Raw genomic sequence first — 22,342 nt, 5'->3', positions numbered from 1 at the left:
GTGGTCACGGGACGTCTCTACCGGCGCCCTCGGAGAAAGGTCACGGACCTCCGCACGGCGATACGTCTCAGAACGGTAATCCCCGCGTTCGAAGAAACCATCCCCGGATGGGGAGGGAGCACGGGGATAACCCCGGGACGCCAGGTTGTCCTCGGGGTCGCGAGTCTCTCTTCTTCTCTCGCGCCGTTCTTCACGTTGCAAAACAGTACCATAATCGCGCTCAACACTTCCGCGCTCTAAAAAACCAGCCCCGGTTGGGGAGGGAACGCGGGGGTGGCCCCGGGGCGCCAGGTTGTCCACGGGGTCGCGAATCGTAGACGATCACGGGGGGAAAGGTCACGAGTCCCTTCCCTCCTCTCGCGTCGTTCTTCTCTGGGCAAAACAGAAACGTAATCGCGTTCTTTATAACCTGCCCCGGATGGAGGGGGAACGCGACGGTGGCCCCGGGACACCAGGTTGTCCACGGGATCGCGAGCACGTAGACGATCGCGGTCGTCATCTATTCTTTCGCGTCGTCCTTCGCATCGTTCCTCACGTTGCGGTGCAGAACGGCTAACGCGAGATTCGGTGACAGCTGGCAGTGGAATTTCTTCGTCGCTCCGACTGCTGTCGTACCGAATCTGTTGACGAGAGAGTGGGGGGCTCGGTTGACGCTGTTCATATCGACCCGTAGCTCGCTCTCTTACCGACCGCGACGCGGCAGGAATTCCCTCCCTTTCGGAACGCGTAACTCGGTGATCGCTACAGATCGGTTCGAGTTGGGGAAGGGGAGCCGAAATACCTTGCGTCTCCAGCGGTGGGGAAGCGTGACGCTCTTCGCGATCACCCCTCTGTCCGGTATATCCGGACTCCGCGAGACGCGAATCCCTAACCCGCGGCGGACTTGCGGTAGCTAGGGGGCGGTGGGGAGTAATATCCGCCGGTTGGGACATTTCCACCCCTTCAGAGTGAAGACTAAGGCGGTCCTGATAACGACTGACGGACTGAACAGTGGGCAGTCATTGGCGGTTCTCCACCCATCCGCGCGGTAATTCGGGAGTATCAGGATTCTCCGGTAGGTTAACCGCGGGTGCGTTTTCTTCCACTGGCCGCTCTGTGACCGGGCGCGAAGGTTCGATCACGGTCAAGGTCGGGGCGGCAGCGGGGAACAAATTGAAATTCGGGCGCGTTCTGAATGGGTACCCGAGTCCATGTAGGGGGGAAAGACGGAGGATGGACTCGTATCTGTCGAACAAGTCCTTTCCTCGGCTGCCGGCCAACAGGGTTTCAACCGACTGGCTGGTCGGCGCACCGTCCTCCTCCTCTATTGACGGGTCCCACCCGGCTGCGTCGGGACCACAGTCGAGTTGGAAATGGTAACGCTTGAATCGGTCAGCCAACGTGGTCCACCTATCGATGATCCTGAGTCCTAACATTTCCATTAACATTATTACGTCGACAACATTGTGTCGGTCCACAAATGAGGAACACATCTCCCGCAGCTCAGCCTTCTGTTCGCAAAGGGCGAAGCGGCGAGCGTGGTCAGTATCAGTGGCCTCGGAGCCGGACATAAACTTTTTTTTCGCGAAGTTTTTTTTTTATTTTTTTTTTTTGTTTGTTTAGGAAGACAGAAATCCTATTACGGACACCTGGGAAAATAGCCCAGATAGTGTGAGACTCCCGCTTCCGGCGCCCCTAGAAGAGGGACGGTTTCCACGGCCTACTCACTAAAACTGTCTCCCGCCACCGTCATGAAGGACGGAGGGTGGCGGCAAACCGCCAAGGCTTCCGTACAGGATACGGCATAGTCCCCTTGGTCTAGGCCATCGCTCGCTGTTGTGGAAGAAGAAGACTACCCCCCCCCCCCCCCCCCCCCTCGTGTATGTGTTCCATGCGTGGAGAGCGGATGCCTTCAACCAAAGAGATTTGGCCCAAGAGGCTACGTCAAGAACTAGGGAAGGCTCCCGCGCAATTCGCGCTGACCTCCAGCTGAACTTGCACGCCCCCTCAGTGCCGCCTCTCGGTGAGCGAAAACATACGGTGAAACCGCGACCTCTCCCACCATTTCCCACCTAAGTATCACTCTTCTAATCTGTTCTTTACTGCCTATCTCTTATGTTGCCTATTGCTCTCGTTGCATTTTCCATACTCCCCCCCCCCCCACTCCCTCACTCGTCAGTTAATAGATATCTCCGCATTCTATAATCTGTCTCTTCCCTATGCTTGGTTAACGCTGGTCATTTCTATTCTTGCCTCTGTTTCGGTCCCGCCGCCCCGCCGCCCCGCCCCCCACCCCCGCCCCCACCCCTCGTTCCCGCGCTATTTCCTTCTTCCTGCTTTCCCTACTTATTCATATTTATGTGCAATTCTCTATGTGCATCATTAAAACTAATACTGTCACTGTTAGACCAAATGGAGTAATACTAAATAATTTAATAAATAAATAAATAAACATATAGATAAATAGATATGTAGTAAATGGCGCGTAAAATGTAAATATAAAATATAAAATATATAATATAATATAGTATATATATAACGTATTGTGCTATTTCTCTCATCCCTGCCCCTTGCGCAAATTCCACTGTTATTCGCTTGCATCATTTTGTATTTCCGTACCGCGTCTTATTTCAGCTCCCGCTTCCCATTTAAATTTCGCTTATCCCCTTTTCCCCTGCTTCGCTGCCCGCTTTCCCTTTTTCCGCGTTCCTATTTCGCCCCAATCTTCCTCTACAACGCTACATGAGCCCATTGCTCTCGGTAAAAATTTCTCCTTCCGCCCTCCTGTCGATTCCACTCATTGTAAGACATCAAACCAAGAGTTCTCAGCTACTCGTACTTAATTTTTTGTCGAATTACTAACTCGCCTTCAGATTCTCGGAGCTCGCTCTGCGTAGTAGCGTAGTTAACTAACGCAGACTCCCCTATTTGAGCGGCTTGGTCTCTGAAGCCCGTGTTTTTTGGGTGGCAGTTAAGTAATCACGACTTACAAGTAGAGTCACTTTGATTTGCTACCCTGTTGGACGTATATTGTTCATTTGACTCTGGATCGTTGGGTTGTTTAGCAGCTAGTGAACAACGGGCTCCCCAATTAAGCGATCAGGTTTTGGGTGTCAGAGTGCGCTCTGACAAGAAGGGTCATGGACATTTAGTTGTCGAGTCAAATTATAAGAGTAATTGTTCCGAAGAAGTAATTCCTTAAATTCAGATAAATTTTGGTAACTTGAATTAATAAAAGAATACTGTTCTCACTCTAGCGTAATTTCCGTAGTCGACTACACCGCGTTAGATAGTAGATAAATCTGTTCAATTTTTGCGAAAGCGTATTTAGGTACTCTTAGAGAACCACAGTTAGGTCGGATTCCTCGCTGCGTGTTTCTATGTTCTTAGACTATAACGCGCTAACATTATAAATCTTGTAAATTTTCATTCATATAAATCTAGAAACCGAATTACATTTTAGGTAGGACTCATTACAAATTATAAACGTGTTAATCAAGTTAAATTTTGTCATTGCGATAGTTTCGAGCGCGAGAATCAAATATAAATGTATAAAGAATATCAAATTTAGTTACCTTTATAAAAGTAAAGTTAGCTTTATCAGAGATCAGATTTAGATACGATCCAACATAAAGTGTTAACCAACGAGTTTCGTTTCGTTAAATTACAATTATCTATTACATATTGTTTAATTTGTTAAATTCTATTATTTCTATTGTTATTATTATATCAAGATCTATTTAGTTTTTTTGTTCTAATCAATCATTTATAATCTATATATTTTTCCTTATTTTGTTGTTATTGTTATTTGTTAGTTTCATTTTTATCGATTTATTGAATAAATCTAATTGTTGAAAGATATTGACCTGTGGACTTCACTCCTTAACCGCATACCACACGAATCCCACAATCTTTATTTGCGAAAATCGAGTCGTTTACGGGTAAAAGCCGCTCTTTACCTTTCTAGCGCCTGTAACAAACTGAACTGAGGTTCCAGGGTCGTTACACATGTAACGGTTTGGGCCTGATGACCGTTGGCGGAGATATTGAGGAATTCTCAGTTTCAGAAAGTCATCCCCTTTTCCATTCATTGTTTTCTTCCCATATTTTCGTTGTACCGAGAAAATATATATTTTGCATTCTATTCAGTGACTTTTGTCTTGCAACACTTCGCTTGTGAATAAAATATTGAACTTTATTATTTATTAATAAAAATTAGACTCTGCCTCGCTCTCCACTTCATTACTTCCTATAGTTTTGAATGATTTAGTTTACAGAAAGTATCGTGCCTTGTAATCAATGACTTGTCATGGTGCTGCGTAGCGCGTGAAAAGCGGTTATGATATTCTAGAAGGATCTAGGTCACAGAGTGGAGAGAATAAAGAGACCGCATGGCACTTAACCCAGAACCTTCACCGAATATTCATCGCTGATAATTAAAAAGATAGTATATCCTACATGCATACGTCCTACTTTGGCCGTTGCATTTATACAAACTTTAAATCTTCTAACAGTATAGCAGATTGAAAAAAATAGCCATATATAAAATAATTTTAAGAAAAAAAATACGCCGACTTCGAAATGCACTAAAAAGTATAAAATAATTTCTATTTTCTAATGAAGTAATTTCTATTTCATTCAATCATACAATTACGTAATAGATATGAATGAAACCTAATTACTCGTTAGGTAGTATATTAAATACATTTCAACCTTTTCGGAGGCGGCGCATAATAGAACCTATAAACGGAGCCCACGACGCGGGAATTACCAAATTTGCGGCAGATAGGCTCTATCTTTATAGAATATGCGGCGATCGAGTCTTTCCGTCGCATACTCTATGAATCCACATAGACCATAGTTACATTCTATACGCACTAACACCTACTTCGCAGCTTGCTGTCGAGTTATATGTATAGAAAAAAAATAGCTATACAAGCTTTGCCTATGTTCGGCTGTCCAAAGGTTGACATGTTCAAGATAATCTTTTAATTTGGCGCCGCCTCCGAAAAGGTTGAAATGTATTTAATATACTACCTAACGAGTAAATAGGTTTCATTCATATCTATTACGTAATTGCATGATTGAATGAAATAAAAATTACTTCATTAGGAAATAGAAATTATTTTATACTTTTTAGTGCATTTCGAAGTCGGCGTATTTTTTTTCTTAAAATTATTTTTATATAGGCCAGTTGCTATCCCGCGGCCGAGCCACAGTATAAGAAAGCACAGTAGGCTCACTCTGCCCAAAAGTGGCCCAAAAGTTGTCACTCGCGCATGACCGAATCGCACAACCAGCAAAATGGCGGTTGTGAATAGCTGGTAATAGTACATATGCTCGTTATTTTTGTCACCTACTTTTTTAAATAAATAAATAAATATATATATAAAGTGTGAAGCAAAATGGTGTTGTATAAAAGGCTATCAAAGTACAACGAATGAAAAACGTGGAATAAAAGAAACTTTGTTTAGATTCCCGAAAGATGTAGAAAGGTTAGTTTATTATGTTACTTATCTTGTATTTATTATAGCTTTTAAGGGAGAGTGCATGAATTTATTATTTATTCATTATATTAATTAATTAATATTCATAAATATTTTTAGGTATACATCAATCAACTGAAATTAAGAAAGAAAAAGAAGAATTCAGCATCTAGATCACATTATGACTGATGGATCAAGGATGTGTAACGACTCTGAAACCTAGATTCAGATAGTTACTAGCGCTAAGAAGGTAAAGAGCGGCTTTTACCAATTAAACGACTCGTTTTGGAAAATAACTAAATCTAAAGATTGTGGGATTCGTGTGGTGTGCGGTTAAGGAGTGAAATCCACAGGCCAATATCTTTCAACAATAAGGGTTTATTCAATAAAATAACGAAGATGATGAATTTAACAAATAACAAGTAACAAATAACAAAATATGAAAAGTATACTGGTTTGATTAAAGAAACTAGAATAGACTTGATATAATATTAATAATAGAAATAACAGAACTTGGCAAATTAAGCAATACGTAATAGATAATTATGAATCTAACTAAATGACTCTCGCTAGGTAATATTTTATATTAGATCGTACCTAAGTCTGTTTTCGGATGAAGCTAACTTCGCTTTTATATAATTAATTGAATTCGATATTCTATATTATTCAGTTCTCGTCTCGAACGCTATCGCAATTACAAAGTTTATATTGATTAATACGTTTATAATTTATATAATGAAAAGTCTTTTACGAAATTATTAATACTAGCGCGTGATAGTCTACCGCAGCGAGGAACACGACCTAAGTGTGATTCTCTAAGTGTACCTAAATACGCTTTCGCAAAGTTAGACAGATTAATGATTTTATCTGATATCTAACGCGGTGTAGTCGACTACGGAAATTACGCTGATGACAGAACAATATTCTTTTACTAATTCAAAATTCCAAGATTTGTTTGATTCTAATGAACTTTACCTTGGAACAGTTACTCTTTTAGTCTGACTTGACAACTAATTGTACATGACCCTTTTCGTCAAAACGAACACTGACAGCCAAAACCAGATCGCTTAATTGGGGAGCCTGCTTTAGCTAGCTACTAGAACGACCCAACGATACAGGAAAAGGGTGAACAGTATAAGTTGACAGGGTAGCAAATCAATTGATTCTTATATAAAATCGTAATTGCTGAACTGCCACCCAAAAGACACGGGCTTCAGAGACCAAGCCGCTCAAATGGGGAGCCTGCGTTAGCTAGCTACGAAACGACCCAGAGCGAGCTCCGAGAATCTGATGGCGCGTTAGCAATCCGATGTAAAATCAAATATGAGTAGCTGAGAGCTATTCTTTCGATATCTTAGCCTTTCTTGGCGCCAAGTATAGCACTCTCCTAAAGGAGTTTCAGATACGAGACCGTTTAAATGGGGAGCCTGCGTTAGCTAGCTACTAGAACGACCCACGACCAAGTATCCAAATGGCGTATATCCGCTTTACCAGTCAAGTATTAAGAATCGTTGCGGCTCTTCACAGCGAAAACTGTTCCGGTTATACTTATCTGAAGACTTCTAGCTGGCTCGACTTCGAAAACTGTTCTGCGATTTTGGCGAGCTCCGCTCGGCCTTTTATACTCGCCAGCCTGGCGAATTCTCGGAAAACCCCCATAACGTCGAAATATATAATTATCGTATAAATTCGTAATTAGACATTAATTGTACAAACAAACGATTTAATTACATTATTAATATCGCATTCTACATAATGATTTATATTCCTGATATAAATATAGTAATTTAATAGTGTTTTAATGAAATTGCATTTTCTGTCTTCCTCTATGTACTACGCACGACTTCTATACGGATCGGAGCTAAATGTATAAGCATACGGTGTTTCTAGAACATTCCATTGAACAATATTATAATTTACAATATTCACTGCAATAAACTAACGTTTGACTTCAGTTCCGAATAACATAATATTAGTACGCTCGATCTGTATTGATTGATTTGTTTAACTAATAGTTTTTAATAATTAATAATATCGCAATTGTAAAATGTATTTCTATCCTTCTCTAAGACTACGCGAGAATTCCAGGAAATTCGGGGCGAGCTTCGCGGCACGTAAACACATAGCATTGCGGAATTTTCCTTATAGAATTATATATTTATTACCGACAGTTTACTGAATTCTTATGATACTCGATTTGTCTAATGTCGCGGTCGGTAAGGGTGAAATACAGTCGATAATTGAAGAAATGACACTGCAATAAAAGTTTAAAAATTCTTCAGGGATGTTACAGATGGATACACATTTGTCAATATTATGATTATCAGATTATATTTTTCTAACGTCGTTTATAACGTATTTATTAATTATTGTATACTAATAGGCCAATTAGTCGTTGACTGAAGTCAACAACGATTAGGTTTAAATTTTTGAAAATCATCTATTACTCCTTTATCATTTATCAATGTAATTTAAATAAAAATATTTGCCGCCAACTCTCTGTTCTTGTTTGTTGTTGGTAAGTGTGTGTGCTTGCTTGCTTTAGCAGTAGTGTAGTTTTGGTGGTCTGGTAGGTAGCGAGCGATGGTGATGATGATAATAATTATTAAATAATAATATTGGATTTGGAAGAATATTATAAAAATGTGTGTGGTGGTGTAAGTATTATTATGTAGTTGTTTGTTAATATTGTTATTGTTGTTGTGGTGAAGCAGAAGAATCTACTAAAACAAAAGGTAAACAAAAGTCAGGAAGGGGATCTCACCACGTTCGCTGCAGCCAGACAACTTCTTGGCTTTATTATTATATAGAGATAATAACTGTATTCTTATACAATGATTTTGATGAAATTGTATTTTAATTAAAAATAAATTAATACATATGTACAACAAAATAAACACAAAGGTGTTAATTATTTGTAAATATACACAATAATTTATGTACCATATAATTACAATAGCTCTAACTTTTTTCCCATCAAGTGAGTTATTACTCTAAAATCTTATTTTCTTTTAAAATATTTAGTAAAATTCTTTCTTTCTGTTTGTGTCTTTCAAATTAGAGCCCGCGCACAACCAGCAACATGGCGATCTTTTGGTCATGAGATCAAAGGTGCCGACACGGAGTGAGCCTACTGTGCTTTCTTATACTGTGGCCGAGCTATTAACAACGCGTCGCTAAGTTCGCGGCTCGCGGCTTGCGCCTTGCTTCTCGCTCCGCTGAACGGCCTACGAACACTCGCCTCGCGACAGAATTTTCGATTATTCTAAAATACTCGCTTTTCTCGACTGTTCTCGACACTAAATAATATTTCGGCCTATTCTACATTATTTCATAAGGGATTTCTAAGGATTTTCTATGTCTGACACTCTTTGAATATTATTAACTTATTCTCCGCGTTTTACATTATTTCTTGTACGCTACAATACTAATTTACTGGGTCTGTTTGATTCAGGCGCTCCGCGCCTAACCTAATAATGTTGAGCGAGCGAGTAAATTCGTTACTCCTGAGCATTGGTTTATATCGCAATCTTATCAGATATCACTATTAAACGACTTGCTAGTGGGGCTTAAAGTTCTTTTTATCGTTATGACATTTATTATTATTGCACAGGAAAATCATTTCATTTAGTTGTTATTCTTTTCTGCGAGTCCTCGTATCCTTGCAAGTTCATTTTTTCGCATTCGCCAGCCAGCATTGTTGTTGACTGATTTTAACAGGCGATCGCGAGGGAAACTCGGATCAATTAGCAGCCCTTGGAACGTCTTTACTCTTGAAAGAGCTACATACGTTAGCCCAAGAGCGAATTCTTTCGGACCAATGTCAATCACGGCTTTGTCTACAGTGATACCTTGTGACTTATGAATCGTTATCCCGTATGCAAGTTGCAAAGGAAACTGTTTACGATTACACGAAACCGTACTTTTTCGGAAGGCAACTGTTTGAGGCACAATTGGTATGAGCCCGTCGTATACAATTAGCCCGTTGTATCCATCGAACTCCACTAAAATGCAAAGGGGCACAGCGTCTAAAGGATATTCGACTTCTGGTGAATATACGATATCCTTAACGGTGCCTAGTGTTCCGTTGCACAACCCGTAAGGAGTGCATAAATTCTGACAGAGTATAACACGGCAACCAGTTGAAATTTGCAAAACGGCCGGTAAACCATGAGCCTCATCTTCGCTTGCTTGACTGGCAGTAATATTGTTATGTTGAGCTTTGATAAGAGCTACTGGTTGATTTAGTGCCCTAAGTTTTGCATAATTGTATTTGCGTATATCATTCTTCTTTGCTTTGATATGAATGCAATCGTTGAATTCGACAGAAGAACACGCGTTATTAGTTTTGAAACGACTGCTCAGCGTAGTTAGCTTGCGTTACTTCACCGAGAGCGATTCTGCCTAATGTTTCACGAAATTGCTTTTGTTCTTCGCCGATTTGTCTCATGATTTGTGTCATTTCAAAGACTTTAGTGAACTGTTCGTAAAGAAAGCGGCCATGCAAAGCATCCGCGTTGTTGGTGTCAGGTATTAACAACAGTGAACGATCCATAACGGGCGGAAGTTGGTTGAAGTCGCCAAAGAAATAAACAATATACCCACCGAAAGGTTGTTCTTGACGAGATGGGTATGCTTGGCGTAAGCGTTTATCAATGAAAGACAACATACGGAGTCCAAACATGCTCATTTCGTCACAGATTATTACACGACAGTTTTGCATAGATTCTTGGTAATTTTTTTCAGCTGCTCCTGAGAGGTCAGTCAATGTACCGCGACTCTGAGTTATTCGGAGAACAGAATGGATAGTCTGTCCGTTAATGTTGTTCGCAGCAACACCAGTTGGGGCCATCAGCAGCACGCTGCAATGTCCGTAAACGAATAGCTTCCTGTTATACCGACGATATACCGACGTTATACCGACGTTATACCGACGGTATCGATACGTTTGTTCACGACGACGATCCACAGTGGCGAAAAACGGCGAAAACGTGGACAAAAGTCAAAAAATGAAAATCGCAATTCTTGAAATCCGTTTAACGGAATTAGTTTATAAGGAATCTGTGCATACTGTTTTCACAGTTTTAATGACTTTATTACTACCATTTCGAAGATATGAGCCTCCAAAGTTGAACATTTTTTAAAGTCAATTTTTCCGGGTAAAGTTTAACATAATGCTGTTCATTATTTTTTAAATATTATGTTCATCCACTATTATCGGTTGTTTATATGATACTTTAACATTATAATTATGTAAGTTGCACAACAAAATGTTTATTATTAACACTGATATGGAAAAACATATAAACCATAGTCATATTTAATGTTTGTGTAAGGTAAAAGTTGTGATCTTCACCTCGGTTCACCTACCAAATAGGCTTAAATGAAAGCTGGAACCTTCCCGAACAAGGATCTGTAACAATATCTTGCGGTAATTTGCGGTCTTATGAGTTATTCCCATTTTTGTCCATATGCGCATCCTATTAACGCGCGCGACAACAGCAGTTCCGGACGTTTCAGTTAACAAAGTTTAACATAATACTACTTAATTATTATTTAACTATTATATTCATCCAATTTTATTGGCATTTTTATGGTACTTTAGTATAATAATTATGTAGGTTGCACATCAAAAGGTTTATCTTTAACACTGATATAAACTGAAAAAGGAGATATAAACCATAAACGTACTTAATGTTTATGTAAGGGAAAAGTTGTGAATTCCACCTCGGTTCACCTACCAAATAGGCTTAAATAAAAGCTGAAAGCTTCCCGAACAAGAATCTGTAACGATATCTTGCGGTAATTTGCGGTTTTCTGAGTTATTCACATTTATGTTCACGCGCGCGCCCTATTATCATACGTGACAACAGCGGTTTCGAACGTTTTTCAAATATGTCGTCGCTGACCGTTGCAAAAAGTCTTGTTTTGTAGGTGAGATTTCAATATCCACACCCATATATATATATTACATATTAGATATTTAAACATTATTAAAAAATTTAAAAAATAAAAATTTATTTGCAATTTCTGATAATAAAAAATGAATTTGCTAATGAAAAAAATATTATTATGATAGTTCAAACATTCAAGTTTAAAATGCAAAAAGATTTAATCAATTTCGATAAATAATTTTCGAGATAAAAATTCATACGTACTAGTTAACTAACCGTATTAGTTAACTAACAAATCAAAATTCGATTTTTAACACAAAAAATTAATTTGTAACACTAATATAATCATTTTATCTAAAAACATTTAAATAATTTATCTCAGAATCGAAGATATTAGCTTTGTCCACGTTTTCGCAGTTTTTCTCCACTGTGCGATCGGCCGTCATATTCGAAGCTGTCGCTCACACTTTCGCGCGCCCGGTCTATGCACGCTCTCATTGGTCAGTGTTTTTTGCTAATAACTCGAAAATGGAGCCTCAACCAATATTTTGGCAAAGGAAAAAGTTGTTCAGAATCGCCCCACCTACCACCCCTTTTCGGGTCCTACACTAATTGCGGGACACCCTGTATATTGTCCTGATTAGATACTCGACTGGAAGAATTGTCCCGCAAGTTTTTGACGTGATTTAAATTCACTTCGATGTTGTCGTACTTGTGATATGTGTCGAGCCAGTTATATTCTCTGTTGAGGTCTCGACAACCTTGAATCACATCATTCACATTACGGTTTGGAAAAGCTGCTGCCAGCTCCATCCATTCGTGAGGATCATTGTAACCGCTTGTACGAGGTTACTCGCGTCGCGAACTAATCGCACGGATTTTTATTTCCGTGTCACGAGGTTGTAAGTCTCCTGACTCGTTCGATTACGATTTTCCGCGACGCGCTACTCTGCGGAATTAACTTTCGAGCAGTGATTCAAAGTGAGTCCGAACGATTGACTCCGGAAAATGGTTAAGTCCGTAACGTTGACTTATTGAAAGTTATGTTCTCTTCGAATGTGATATGTTCGGTTTGAATGTTAGTTAGGTTCTGTCGTACGATGCGTTCTGTCCTTAGCTCTCGATCGTGCGAGCTAAGGAGCCCTGGCGAAAGTTTTGGAAACACGCTGATTGGTCATCATTCGAATTTTGATTTTCCAATCAACGTGTCCTTTGACTTTCTCCCACCCTTCCGTTACGCCCTTGGCGCGTTTCTTTAGGAGGGTGGGACGGTACCAGAGCGTACGTGAGAAATCTGCAAGTCCGGCAACGCCGGGGTTTTTCCTCTGGGTGTCAGGCCCGATGGACGTAAAGTACCGTCACGAATGTACCGTCGAAATGACCCTTCAGAATTACAGGATTTATGACAGGAATTGGCTATCGAGGACGAAACGAAACTAAAAATTTAACGCTATTGTACGAAAAAAGGTAAATGAGTATTGCAGGAAGTAAGGAAAAGTTTTTCTCAAAAATAGCCTTTGTCGCGGACCTATCATAAACTCTCCAAGCAGAATCCTCACGTACCGTGTTCCAACGGTTGGAACAATCATATTCAGGAGCGTCGATGCCATCTTCGTCTTCCATTGGTTGGATATCAGGAAGTTCCCAAAAATCCAAAGGAGCAGTCATATACGACTCTTTCCAAGTTGTATGTGTTTTGAGGGCGTCAGAATCTCGCCACGGTTTATTTAACATGAGTTTTTGTTTGTAGTAAATCTCATCTTCAACTTCAGAAACATTTGCTTTAACTATTGGAATCACTTGAAGTATTCTTGTGGCTCGACATTTACGTAAAACCCTTTTTTGGATAAGGTATTTCGAGGCATATTCCTTTAACGACATTCCTTCTATATCTTGTGTTCGATTAGCATAATGTTCAAAAATAGACCGAGGCACATATTCTGCTACATCATCATTACATACGATTGAATAGTCGTCAGTTGAGATGAAGAGTTTCACGAATTGTCTAGAGCAATGAAATAATGCGTTCCCGGTTAAGTGGTGCATAACCTCACAAGCTGATATGTCTCGCTGCCCAATCAACTTGTGTAACAAACGAGTGAAAGCTTTTTTTGCTGGTTCGTTCGGATCGCAAGAACCAATAACGTCAACAAATACTTCACGAAAGTTTTGAGATTGAGGTTCGCTTTTTGCTGCATATTTTGAAAGATAATTGATGATAGCATGCTCTGAGGCAATAACCTTGCAGTCCGTATTCGCACGCCATACTTTTGCCACGAAATGGTTGTGTTCGTTCAACAATTCATCGTTGCGTTTGGGAACTGTTGAGTAACTTCTACAGAGTCTTTAGAATATTTTATTTACAAGAAAAAATGTATTAAACTTTACAAAGAGAAAAACATTGAACCGCTCGTTCTCTATGCGCGACGACGACTGCACGCGGAGGAGACAATAAAAATTGACTATCGTCCGGTCGATTAGAAAACAATGACAACTGTGTCGCACTTCAGGTTCGTTCACACAAATACATACAGTAAACAAACAGAAAAATTTCAAAATACAAGCATCATTAAATCTAACACTCCCACTTATTTTGAAATGCTCATTACATTTAATTTTTCACGCAAAAAACAAAAATGCTGCTTAGCTAGTGGTTTTGTAAAAATGTCTGCTAATTGTTGTTTTGATTGGACATAACTAATTTGAATTTCCTTTCGGTTAACAATATCGCGAACAAAATGAAACCGCACATCAATATGCTTCGATCGCTTATGGTACTCCGAATTATTTGCTATCTTTATAACCGATTGATTATCAACAAAAATTGGAATCGAGTCATATGATGCGCCTAACTCTTTGAGCATCTGGCGCAGCCAAATAGCTTCTCTTGTTCCATGTGTCAATGCAATATACTCAGCTTCAGCTGTTGATAGCGAAACTATAGGTTGACGTTGGCTAGACCAGCAGATAGGTCCACCATTTAATAAAAATACAAAACCGCTTCTTGATTTACGTGTCTCTGAACATCCAGCATAATCCGCGTCAGTAAATCCGCAAATTTCAGTACTCCCACTGTTTCCGAAAACAATGCCAAAATCACGCGTTCCAATTAAATATTTAATAATTCTTTTCACCGCTTGCCAATGCTCTTTAGAATAAGAATTTAAAAATTGACTCGCGCAGTTCACCGCATACTCAATATCGGGGCGGCACACCCTAGCAGCAAATAAAAGTGACCCGACTGCTTCACGGTAAGGTATACGCTTATCTATCTCGCATGCATTCAAATTTTTACATAATATCAAACCAGGTTCTGCAGGAATACTTACAGGATACGCTTCATTCATACCAAACTTCCTGATGATTTTGTCAATATAATTAGGCTGACTAATTTTTATTAGACGATTCGGTCGATCACGCTTGATTTCCATACCAACAAATTCATTCGCACAGTCCACAGTTATATTAAAAGTGTTTTTCAGGTAGCGCAATACCTGATCAATTGCACATTGACTTTTGGAAATCACTAAACCATCATCCACGTAAAGCGCTAGATAAACTTTGTAATTCTCCACCACACCGATAAACACACACTTATCACTTGATATATTCTCGAAACTGAAATTTTTCAAGAACTCCACAAACTTCTCGTTCCAGCAACGTGGGGATTGCTTTAGGCCGTAAAGGCTCTTCCACAATCTGCAGACGAGACCGCTGTTGTCTTCGCTGGTGTATCCTTCGGGTAGCTGCAAATAAATTTCTTCTTCCAGGTTGCCGTACAGGAATGCTGTTTTTACGTCAAACTTCATGAACTCCAGATCTTCTTTTGCCGCAATTGCTAATAATATGCGAATAGATTCATAACGGACGACGGGTGCAAAAGTTTCAAAATAATCGATGCCTTCTCGCTGAGAAAAACCCCTTGCTACTAGTCGCGCTTTATATCTGGTCTTGTTATCACTTGCATTTCTTTTAATTGCGAAGACCCATTTACAACTAATTGCGCGTTTACCTTTAGGTAGCTGGATTACGCTCCATGTGTTATTCTCTTCAAGTGCCCTGAATTCCTCCTGCACCGCATCTCCCCATTCGGATGCATCCGCACTGCTCATTGCCTCAGCATAGGTCATCGGTATAGTGTCTGCAATGTATGATACTGGAACTCCATAACGGTCTATGACCTTCATCTTAGATCTGTCCCGCAGACGCCGTCCTTGAGAATCATCCGGAGCACCTACTTGCTGCTGCTGCTGTTCATCAACAGCATCAAAAAAATTTTCTTCTTCTGTTTCATCAACAGCCTGTTGATGATCGATGCTATCGATGACTTGAGTCTCGTTTTCTTCTGGCAGGCCAAAATCAATTTGGTAGCGGTAGATATGATTTTCTCGTTGCTCCAAATGCTCGCCGCTTCGTTCATTAAAATCTACGTCGCTGCTCACATAGATTTTGCGCGAATCCTTATCCCAAAGTCTGTAATTAGTTGACTCGCCGTTGTAACCCACAATAATCATTTTCTTGCTCTTGGGATCAAACTTTTTCCGTTTTTCTTTTAGGATATTCAAGTACGCATCTGTACCGAATATGCGCAAGTGTTTTATCTCCGTCTTTCGAGAAAACCATTTTTCGAAAGGAGTCATAGTTTCTTCCTTCTTAAAAATCACACGATTTAGCACGTAGCATGCACTATTAATTGCTTCTGGCCATAATTCCAGATTTACACCACTGGCAATAAGCATAGTCCTTGCACTTTCAACAAGAGTCCGTATGTCATGTTCCGCTCTCCCGTTCTGTTCATGTACGTAAGGAGACGAAAATTCGTGAATAATTCCTCGCTTTTCTATATGTTTGCGGAATTCTTCTGAGGTGTACTCGCGGCCGTTATCTGAACGTAGCACTTTTATAATATTTCCAGTCTGCGTATTTACAAAACTTTCAAAGTCTAGAAATTTTTCAAACACTTCGGCTTTGTTTCTTAAAAAATACACTTTTCTGAAACTTGTACATTCGTCCTTGAACAACAAAAAATACTTTGAACCTCGCGGAGATTCAATATTTATTGGTCCACAAACGTCTGTGTGAATTTTCTGACCGGGGTTAAAAATGTTCTCGCGTTTCACTGTTCTATGCGGCTTACGAGTTTGCTTACCCATAATGCATGCTTCGCACTTAAAGTCTTCAATATTTTCAAACACTAAGTCTTTATCACTTAACACTTTGCTGGTATTAAGCACAGCCCGTACATTCACATGTCCCATTCGTTCATGCCAGAGCTTTAACATGTTATGTTTTGATTCGGCGACACTGCACTGCGCGGGCACTTTCACTTCAAAAAGCATTTTGAAAAGTCCACCATGTCTCACTCCGTATGACGTTAATTTTCCGTTTTTATCGCGCACTTCACAATGATTTTCGTAGGCATGAAAGGAAAACTTTTTGTCATTGATCGTTGCAATTGAAAATAAATTTCTTCGCAACTGTGGCACAAGCAATACATTTTGCAGTTCTCTTTCAATGACCTTCCCATTTATTTCTTCACTGATAATAACGGTGCCCATTCCAGTTGCAGGCAGAATTTTATCGTCGGCTATCTTCACATGACGAGCTTCACTTAAAGGGTTAACTGACGTAAAGAAATCTTTTCTAAACGTCATGTGCATGCTTGCACCGGAGTCCGCTAACCAAATGTTTTCGTCACTGCTGGTTGTTTTAGAATAAAACGAGCTCACATCATTGATGTATCCAGATTCAACTGTCAAATTTCTGGGTTGAGCACCACTGGCATTTCTGTTTTTGTTCGGACACTCTCTTGCCCAGTGTCCCTTCTCTTTGCAAATGGCGCACTTCGTTTTTTTCTTCAGCTCTTCAATTTTTTTCTTCTTATCGGGTTTTCGCGCTCCACCGAATTGCGTATCTTTATTTTTTATAAATGCTTGTGCCTTGAGCGCTTTGACTTCAAGGGCTAAAGAAGACAGCTTGTCTTCTACTTCATTAAGACGCGTATTTTCATAGAGTATTCTATTAATCATGGTCTCCTTTGTTTTTTCAGCACTGGGAGTGCTTTGCCACGCCATGATAAACGGCGAAAATCTCGATGGCAAGCTTTTTAATAACTTCGTCATGACTGCTTGGTCGGATGGCTTATCATCTGCATCTGCGAGCTTCCTACAGATACACTCAAAGTCTTCTATTCTTTGAGCGACGTCTTCACCTTCGTTTATAGTAAATGCGTAGAACTGCTCCCACGCGTTGTGCTTCGCATCCTCGCTCGTGGTCCCGAATCGCTGTTCGAGCTTGCACCAAACTTCTTTTGGAGTTGCACAATTTATTAAATACGGATGCAGTTTCATCTCTACGGAGCCGACGATAATACTCATTGCTTTTAATGAGTTTGTTTTCCATTTTTTCCAATCGACTAGCCTTGTCGATTTATCGGGTTCAACTTCATCGCCATCCATGTAACCTGAGAGATCAGCAGATCCCAATGCAATGTTCACACCAAATTTCCACATAGCATAATTTTCTCCGTTAAGCTTAACGAAATTGAACTCTCTGTCAGCCATGATAGAAAGATCGCTGTATGCTGCACTGGTAGAAATTCACGAACACGACGCGACACGTGGTTACACTTATACGCAATGCCTAGCTTGGCTTTATTTTACACGCAATAAATATTCTAGGCGCAGTGGAAGCGTGCTGGGCCCATACTGTTGAGTAACTTCCACAGAGTCTTTAGAATATTTTATTTACAAGAAAAAATGTATTAAACTTTACAAAGAGAAAAACATTGAACCGCTCGTTCTCTATGCGCGACGACGACTGCACGCGGAGGAGACAATAAAAATTGACTATCGTCCGGTCGATTGGAAAACAATGACAACTGTGTCGCACTTCAGGTTCGTTCACACAAATACATACAGTAAACAAACAGAAAAATTTCAAAATACAAGCGTCATTAAATCTAACAGGAACATATTGCCAAACTCCAGATTCGTCTTGCGAAAGCCGCGATTCATGCTCAATTTGTTTAGGAAAGTTGAATCGACAGACAGCCCTTGCAGCCGCACCTTTTAAACAGTAAGCACTATGTTGTGTATGGCGTTGGAAACGGTTTAGAAGTTGGGCGTATTCAATGTCGCTGGTTAGTTGAGGTTCGGATGCCCAAATGCTCGAAGGATGTTTTTCTGGGGGGTGTCCCACTTGGACGCCGACCGATTGGACGCGTGCCGATTGGACGGTCCCGTTTCGAAGCGTTCCAATTCGAAGCGGTGCCGATTCGACGCGTCCCAATTCGAAGCTGTTAAATTTGGGTAGGTTATGTTCTATAAGCTCTGCTTAGAATTGGAACGCGTCCAACCGGCACCGCTTTGAATTGGAACGCGTCGAATCGGGACCGTCCAATCGGTCGACGTCCAAGTGGGCATTACTCGTTTTTCTGCAGGAGGCACCGCTAGACCTGGATTAGATGCTGATACAAGTTGGTCGTAGAAACTTTTATACTGGTGAAGCTCTTATGCGGTCGCTCGGGTGAATATCCGAACATCCGGGACATTTTCGAGCCATAATATTGCGTGTATGTGGGGGCTACCACGATGCTGGTATTCAAAGCACCACCTGAAATCTTTTATAGCGAATTTCGTCTTCAGTATTTTCATAAACTCTGTAACTCTACGCGAGAAATATTCATCAGCAATCAACGGATTATTCGACAGGGCTTTTTGCATAGCTTTCAACTTCTCTCTTTTGTTGCTATTTTCATTGACATCGAAATGTTTGTAAAGGCATGGCCACCAGAGATCAGCTGCGCTTAGAGTTAAGAACAACGTGGGAACCCCCAACTGGCTGACCATTGATTACAATTCTAAACGCCGTTGGTACCAGTAAACTGAAGTTCCACGTATCTTAAAGCCCCACGATAGGAGACGTTTGAGGAGAGAAGAATTGCGTTGAACTTCAAGTGACAACTGTTGTATATTGCAAGTAAAGTCGTTTTTCTTCGCAAATATAGTACTTTGTCTGGTGGCGTCGTGTCGCTGCATCGTATTAATACAATGAAATCTGAACCGTAGATCTTGAGCAAAGCGATGGTCAGGTGATCGCATTAGAAATTCACACCACTCTCTGAATGAGACCGTTATGTTGCGTGAAAAGTCGAGAAAGTCTGGCTTGCCATCTGGAAAAAGATGAGGAAATGCCAGGGGTATGTATCCAGATTGCCTGTACTCGTTGACTGGTTCGAAATTTGCTGTTGGCCAATTTAAAGTTTGTTGAATAGCGTCAAAGTGCGTCTTCTTCGGTGGCAATGGCACAGCGGATTCCTCAATTTGATCTGCTTCGATAGATTCATCAGATATACCTCCGTCTTCGAAGAATGGAAGATCATTAGATATATCACCATCAACGGGAAGGGCTTGTACTCCATGCATATCAATTTGCACGTCAGCGTAAAGTGGATTGTTTACAGACAACCAACGTGGTGCATAGAGAACATTTTTTCTTCGAACACGGAAATCTGCATATCCACACACGCTTTCCCGGCGAACGATCAGAACAGACAATGCTTCGGGAGATTGTGGCAAGATTTTGACGATTTCCTTGATGTCTTGCTCTATGTTGATAGCATGCCCTTTGTAATGGAACTGACCGCGAGAGCCGTGTGCTTTAACTTGGTATATACGCATTACAGGATGAACGCGAGCTATGAGCATTTGTTCAACCATGGTTAGTCCTTGCAATTCTGTTGGTATTGGTGCTATTGACATATGATTATGAGGCGTGAACTTTTCTGGCTTAGACTTGCAAGATGAGCGAAGAAAAGAAGGCGCTGTTGTTTGCAATTCGAGCACGAACGGTACACTAACGATTGCAACGTGTTTTGGAAAGCTTCAGCTAGCTGCATGTCATCAAATTGAAGGTTTCTTGGTAATGGCCTCATTGTTACGGTTGCTCCAGCACGCGCAGAGGACTTGCGACGTGCGTCACTCGTCCGTCGACTAAGGTTCGATCGTGGCATGGTTTTAATTCTGTACAGTAATAAGAGCTGCACTCGCCTTCGGCTCGCTCGCTCAATCATTCTATATACGCAAAAATGTCCTTTACGCTATAAGCAAAAATATTATCCCCACCACTGCGGGGAAGATCTCTCGAGACACCCGAAGATCGACCGCCGAAAAATGTAACGTGATTCGGGTAGGGGTATATCCGTGACGCAATACATATACAAATATAAAACTTTTTTATTTTTGATTTTCTCGATATTCAACTTTTACCAATAGATTTTTCGTATGATTCTGATTAAAATGAGACCAAACACGATATAATTTGAAGTATATTTAGTGGTTTGATTGACGATAAAAGTTTCTAGCGCAGAGGAGGATAGCGAGTGAAGAAGAAAGAGACACTGCGGTCATGGCAGTCGGCAAAGATCAAAAGTCTGTTCAATTGTTTGCAATACTTAAGCATTGCTAACTTTTTTATTTTTTATCTAATTTTGATACAACTTTCTCCATCATATTTGTGACATTTTTCTGATTAAAATGAGACCAAACACGACGTAATTTGAGTTATATTTACTTACAATATCTTATTAGAGTAAAGTTATCGATGTACGCGTAACATTTGAAATTACAAGTAAATATGTCGCGAAGTACGTCGTGTTTGGTCTCATTTTAATGAGAAAAATGTTACACATATGATAGAAAAAATTAAAAAAAAAAAGAAATTAAAAATAAAAAAATTTTATTCTTGCATTAGGTTTTTCTGTGACTATTCCTCCGTGGTACGTCCGATTAAAAATTTTTTTTTTCTATGTCCATCTGGATGTATATACGCATGTGCGTGCAAAGTTTGATGAGAATTGGTTGAGTGGTGCAAAAGAAAAACGCGGACAAAGAAGTAGCAAAGTCAAGTATAAGAGCTTCGCTCGCCTTCGGCTCGCTCGCTCAATAAAATTCCTGCTGAAATAATTGTAGCAATAATTAAGTGTACGAATACTTTCGTCCGAAAATTTCTTACAGTCTCGTGAATTTCAAGTCGTTCCAAGTTATGTTATTGCTTTCGGTTTTGGGTCAGTTGTTGCTGTAAGTGTAATGTTTAATATACAGCTATATATGATTAAATATACTTAATAACATAGAAAATATTATTCTTTTTATTTCTATATTACAAGTGTAGGAATACTTTTGTCCTCCACTGTATTTTAGTATGTGTGAAGTAAATAATTTTTTGGTTATGGAGTGGTGGTTCTATCAAACCGATGTAAGCTTTAGAGGAAAGAAATAGAATAGAGAGAGGAAATAGAATATAGAAGGATAAAGGCTGAACTAACGGTTTGGTTCTTCAGTTAGTGTCGAAAAAATTCTAGTTTTTAGGAGCAAGTTACAGCGTGACGTTTAACTACGGTTACTATACTCTGAAATATATGCTGCCCTAAAACAGTTTGGGTTTTTCCCGTCATCATGTGTTATGTAAACGGCGTGGGTCCTAACTATACAATCCTACGACGCTATAACCATCGTTCTTATCGTAGAAGAAATAACTAATAATAAGATACTTTATGGGAGAACAAATGCACAGGAAAAATTAGAAAAATATGTATTTGGGTGTCATAATATCAACGAGATATAACTTTGTTTATTAAAACTAAACAAATTATAAAAAAATGTTTATAATAACCTGAAATATTAAATGTATTCCACTTTAAATAAAATTACCATGTGGAAGTACACATGTTAACTAACATAATTGCATGTTTAAAAAGAATAATGGGTTGGGTTCTAGAAAATGGGGTACCCTCCGACTCAACTGATTTATATATCAAAAGAAAGCCCTTGACTTGGCGATTTCAACGGTGGTCATCCCACCCCTTAACTCCCACCCCTCTGCCCCCTAGAAGCCAAAAACTGAAACGGTCCAAAAAGTGATTTTTCCCCATATCTCAGCGAGTTTATTATTTCCATCCCTTTTGTTTTTATAATCAGATTT

General features: G+C 40.0%; 2 protein-coding genes across 2 annotated transcripts in view; one reads left to right on the top strand and one right to left on the bottom strand.

Annotated features, from left to right (window-relative positions):
- LOC143264119 (uncharacterized) overlaps positions 1–22,342 on the top strand; it is a 43,321-nt gene that overhangs the window by 18,138 nt on the left and 2,841 nt on the right. The gene's annotated exons all lie outside the window — the stretch shown is intronic.
- On the bottom strand, positions 19,213–20,121 carry LOC105664038 (uncharacterized). Its single transcript, XM_012296760.2, has one exon. The coding sequence runs from the start codon at positions 20,119–20,121 to the stop codon at positions 19,213–19,215; it is 909 nt and encodes a 302-aa protein (XP_012152150.2).

The sequence above is a fragment of the Megachile rotundata genome, chromosome 3, assembly GCF_050947335.1.
Source record: "Megachile rotundata isolate GNS110a chromosome 3, iyMegRotu1, whole genome shotgun sequence".
NCBI lineage: Eukaryota > Metazoa > Arthropoda > Insecta > Hymenoptera > Megachilidae > Megachile > Megachile rotundata.
This window is presented reverse-complemented; position numbering and strand designations above follow the sequence as displayed.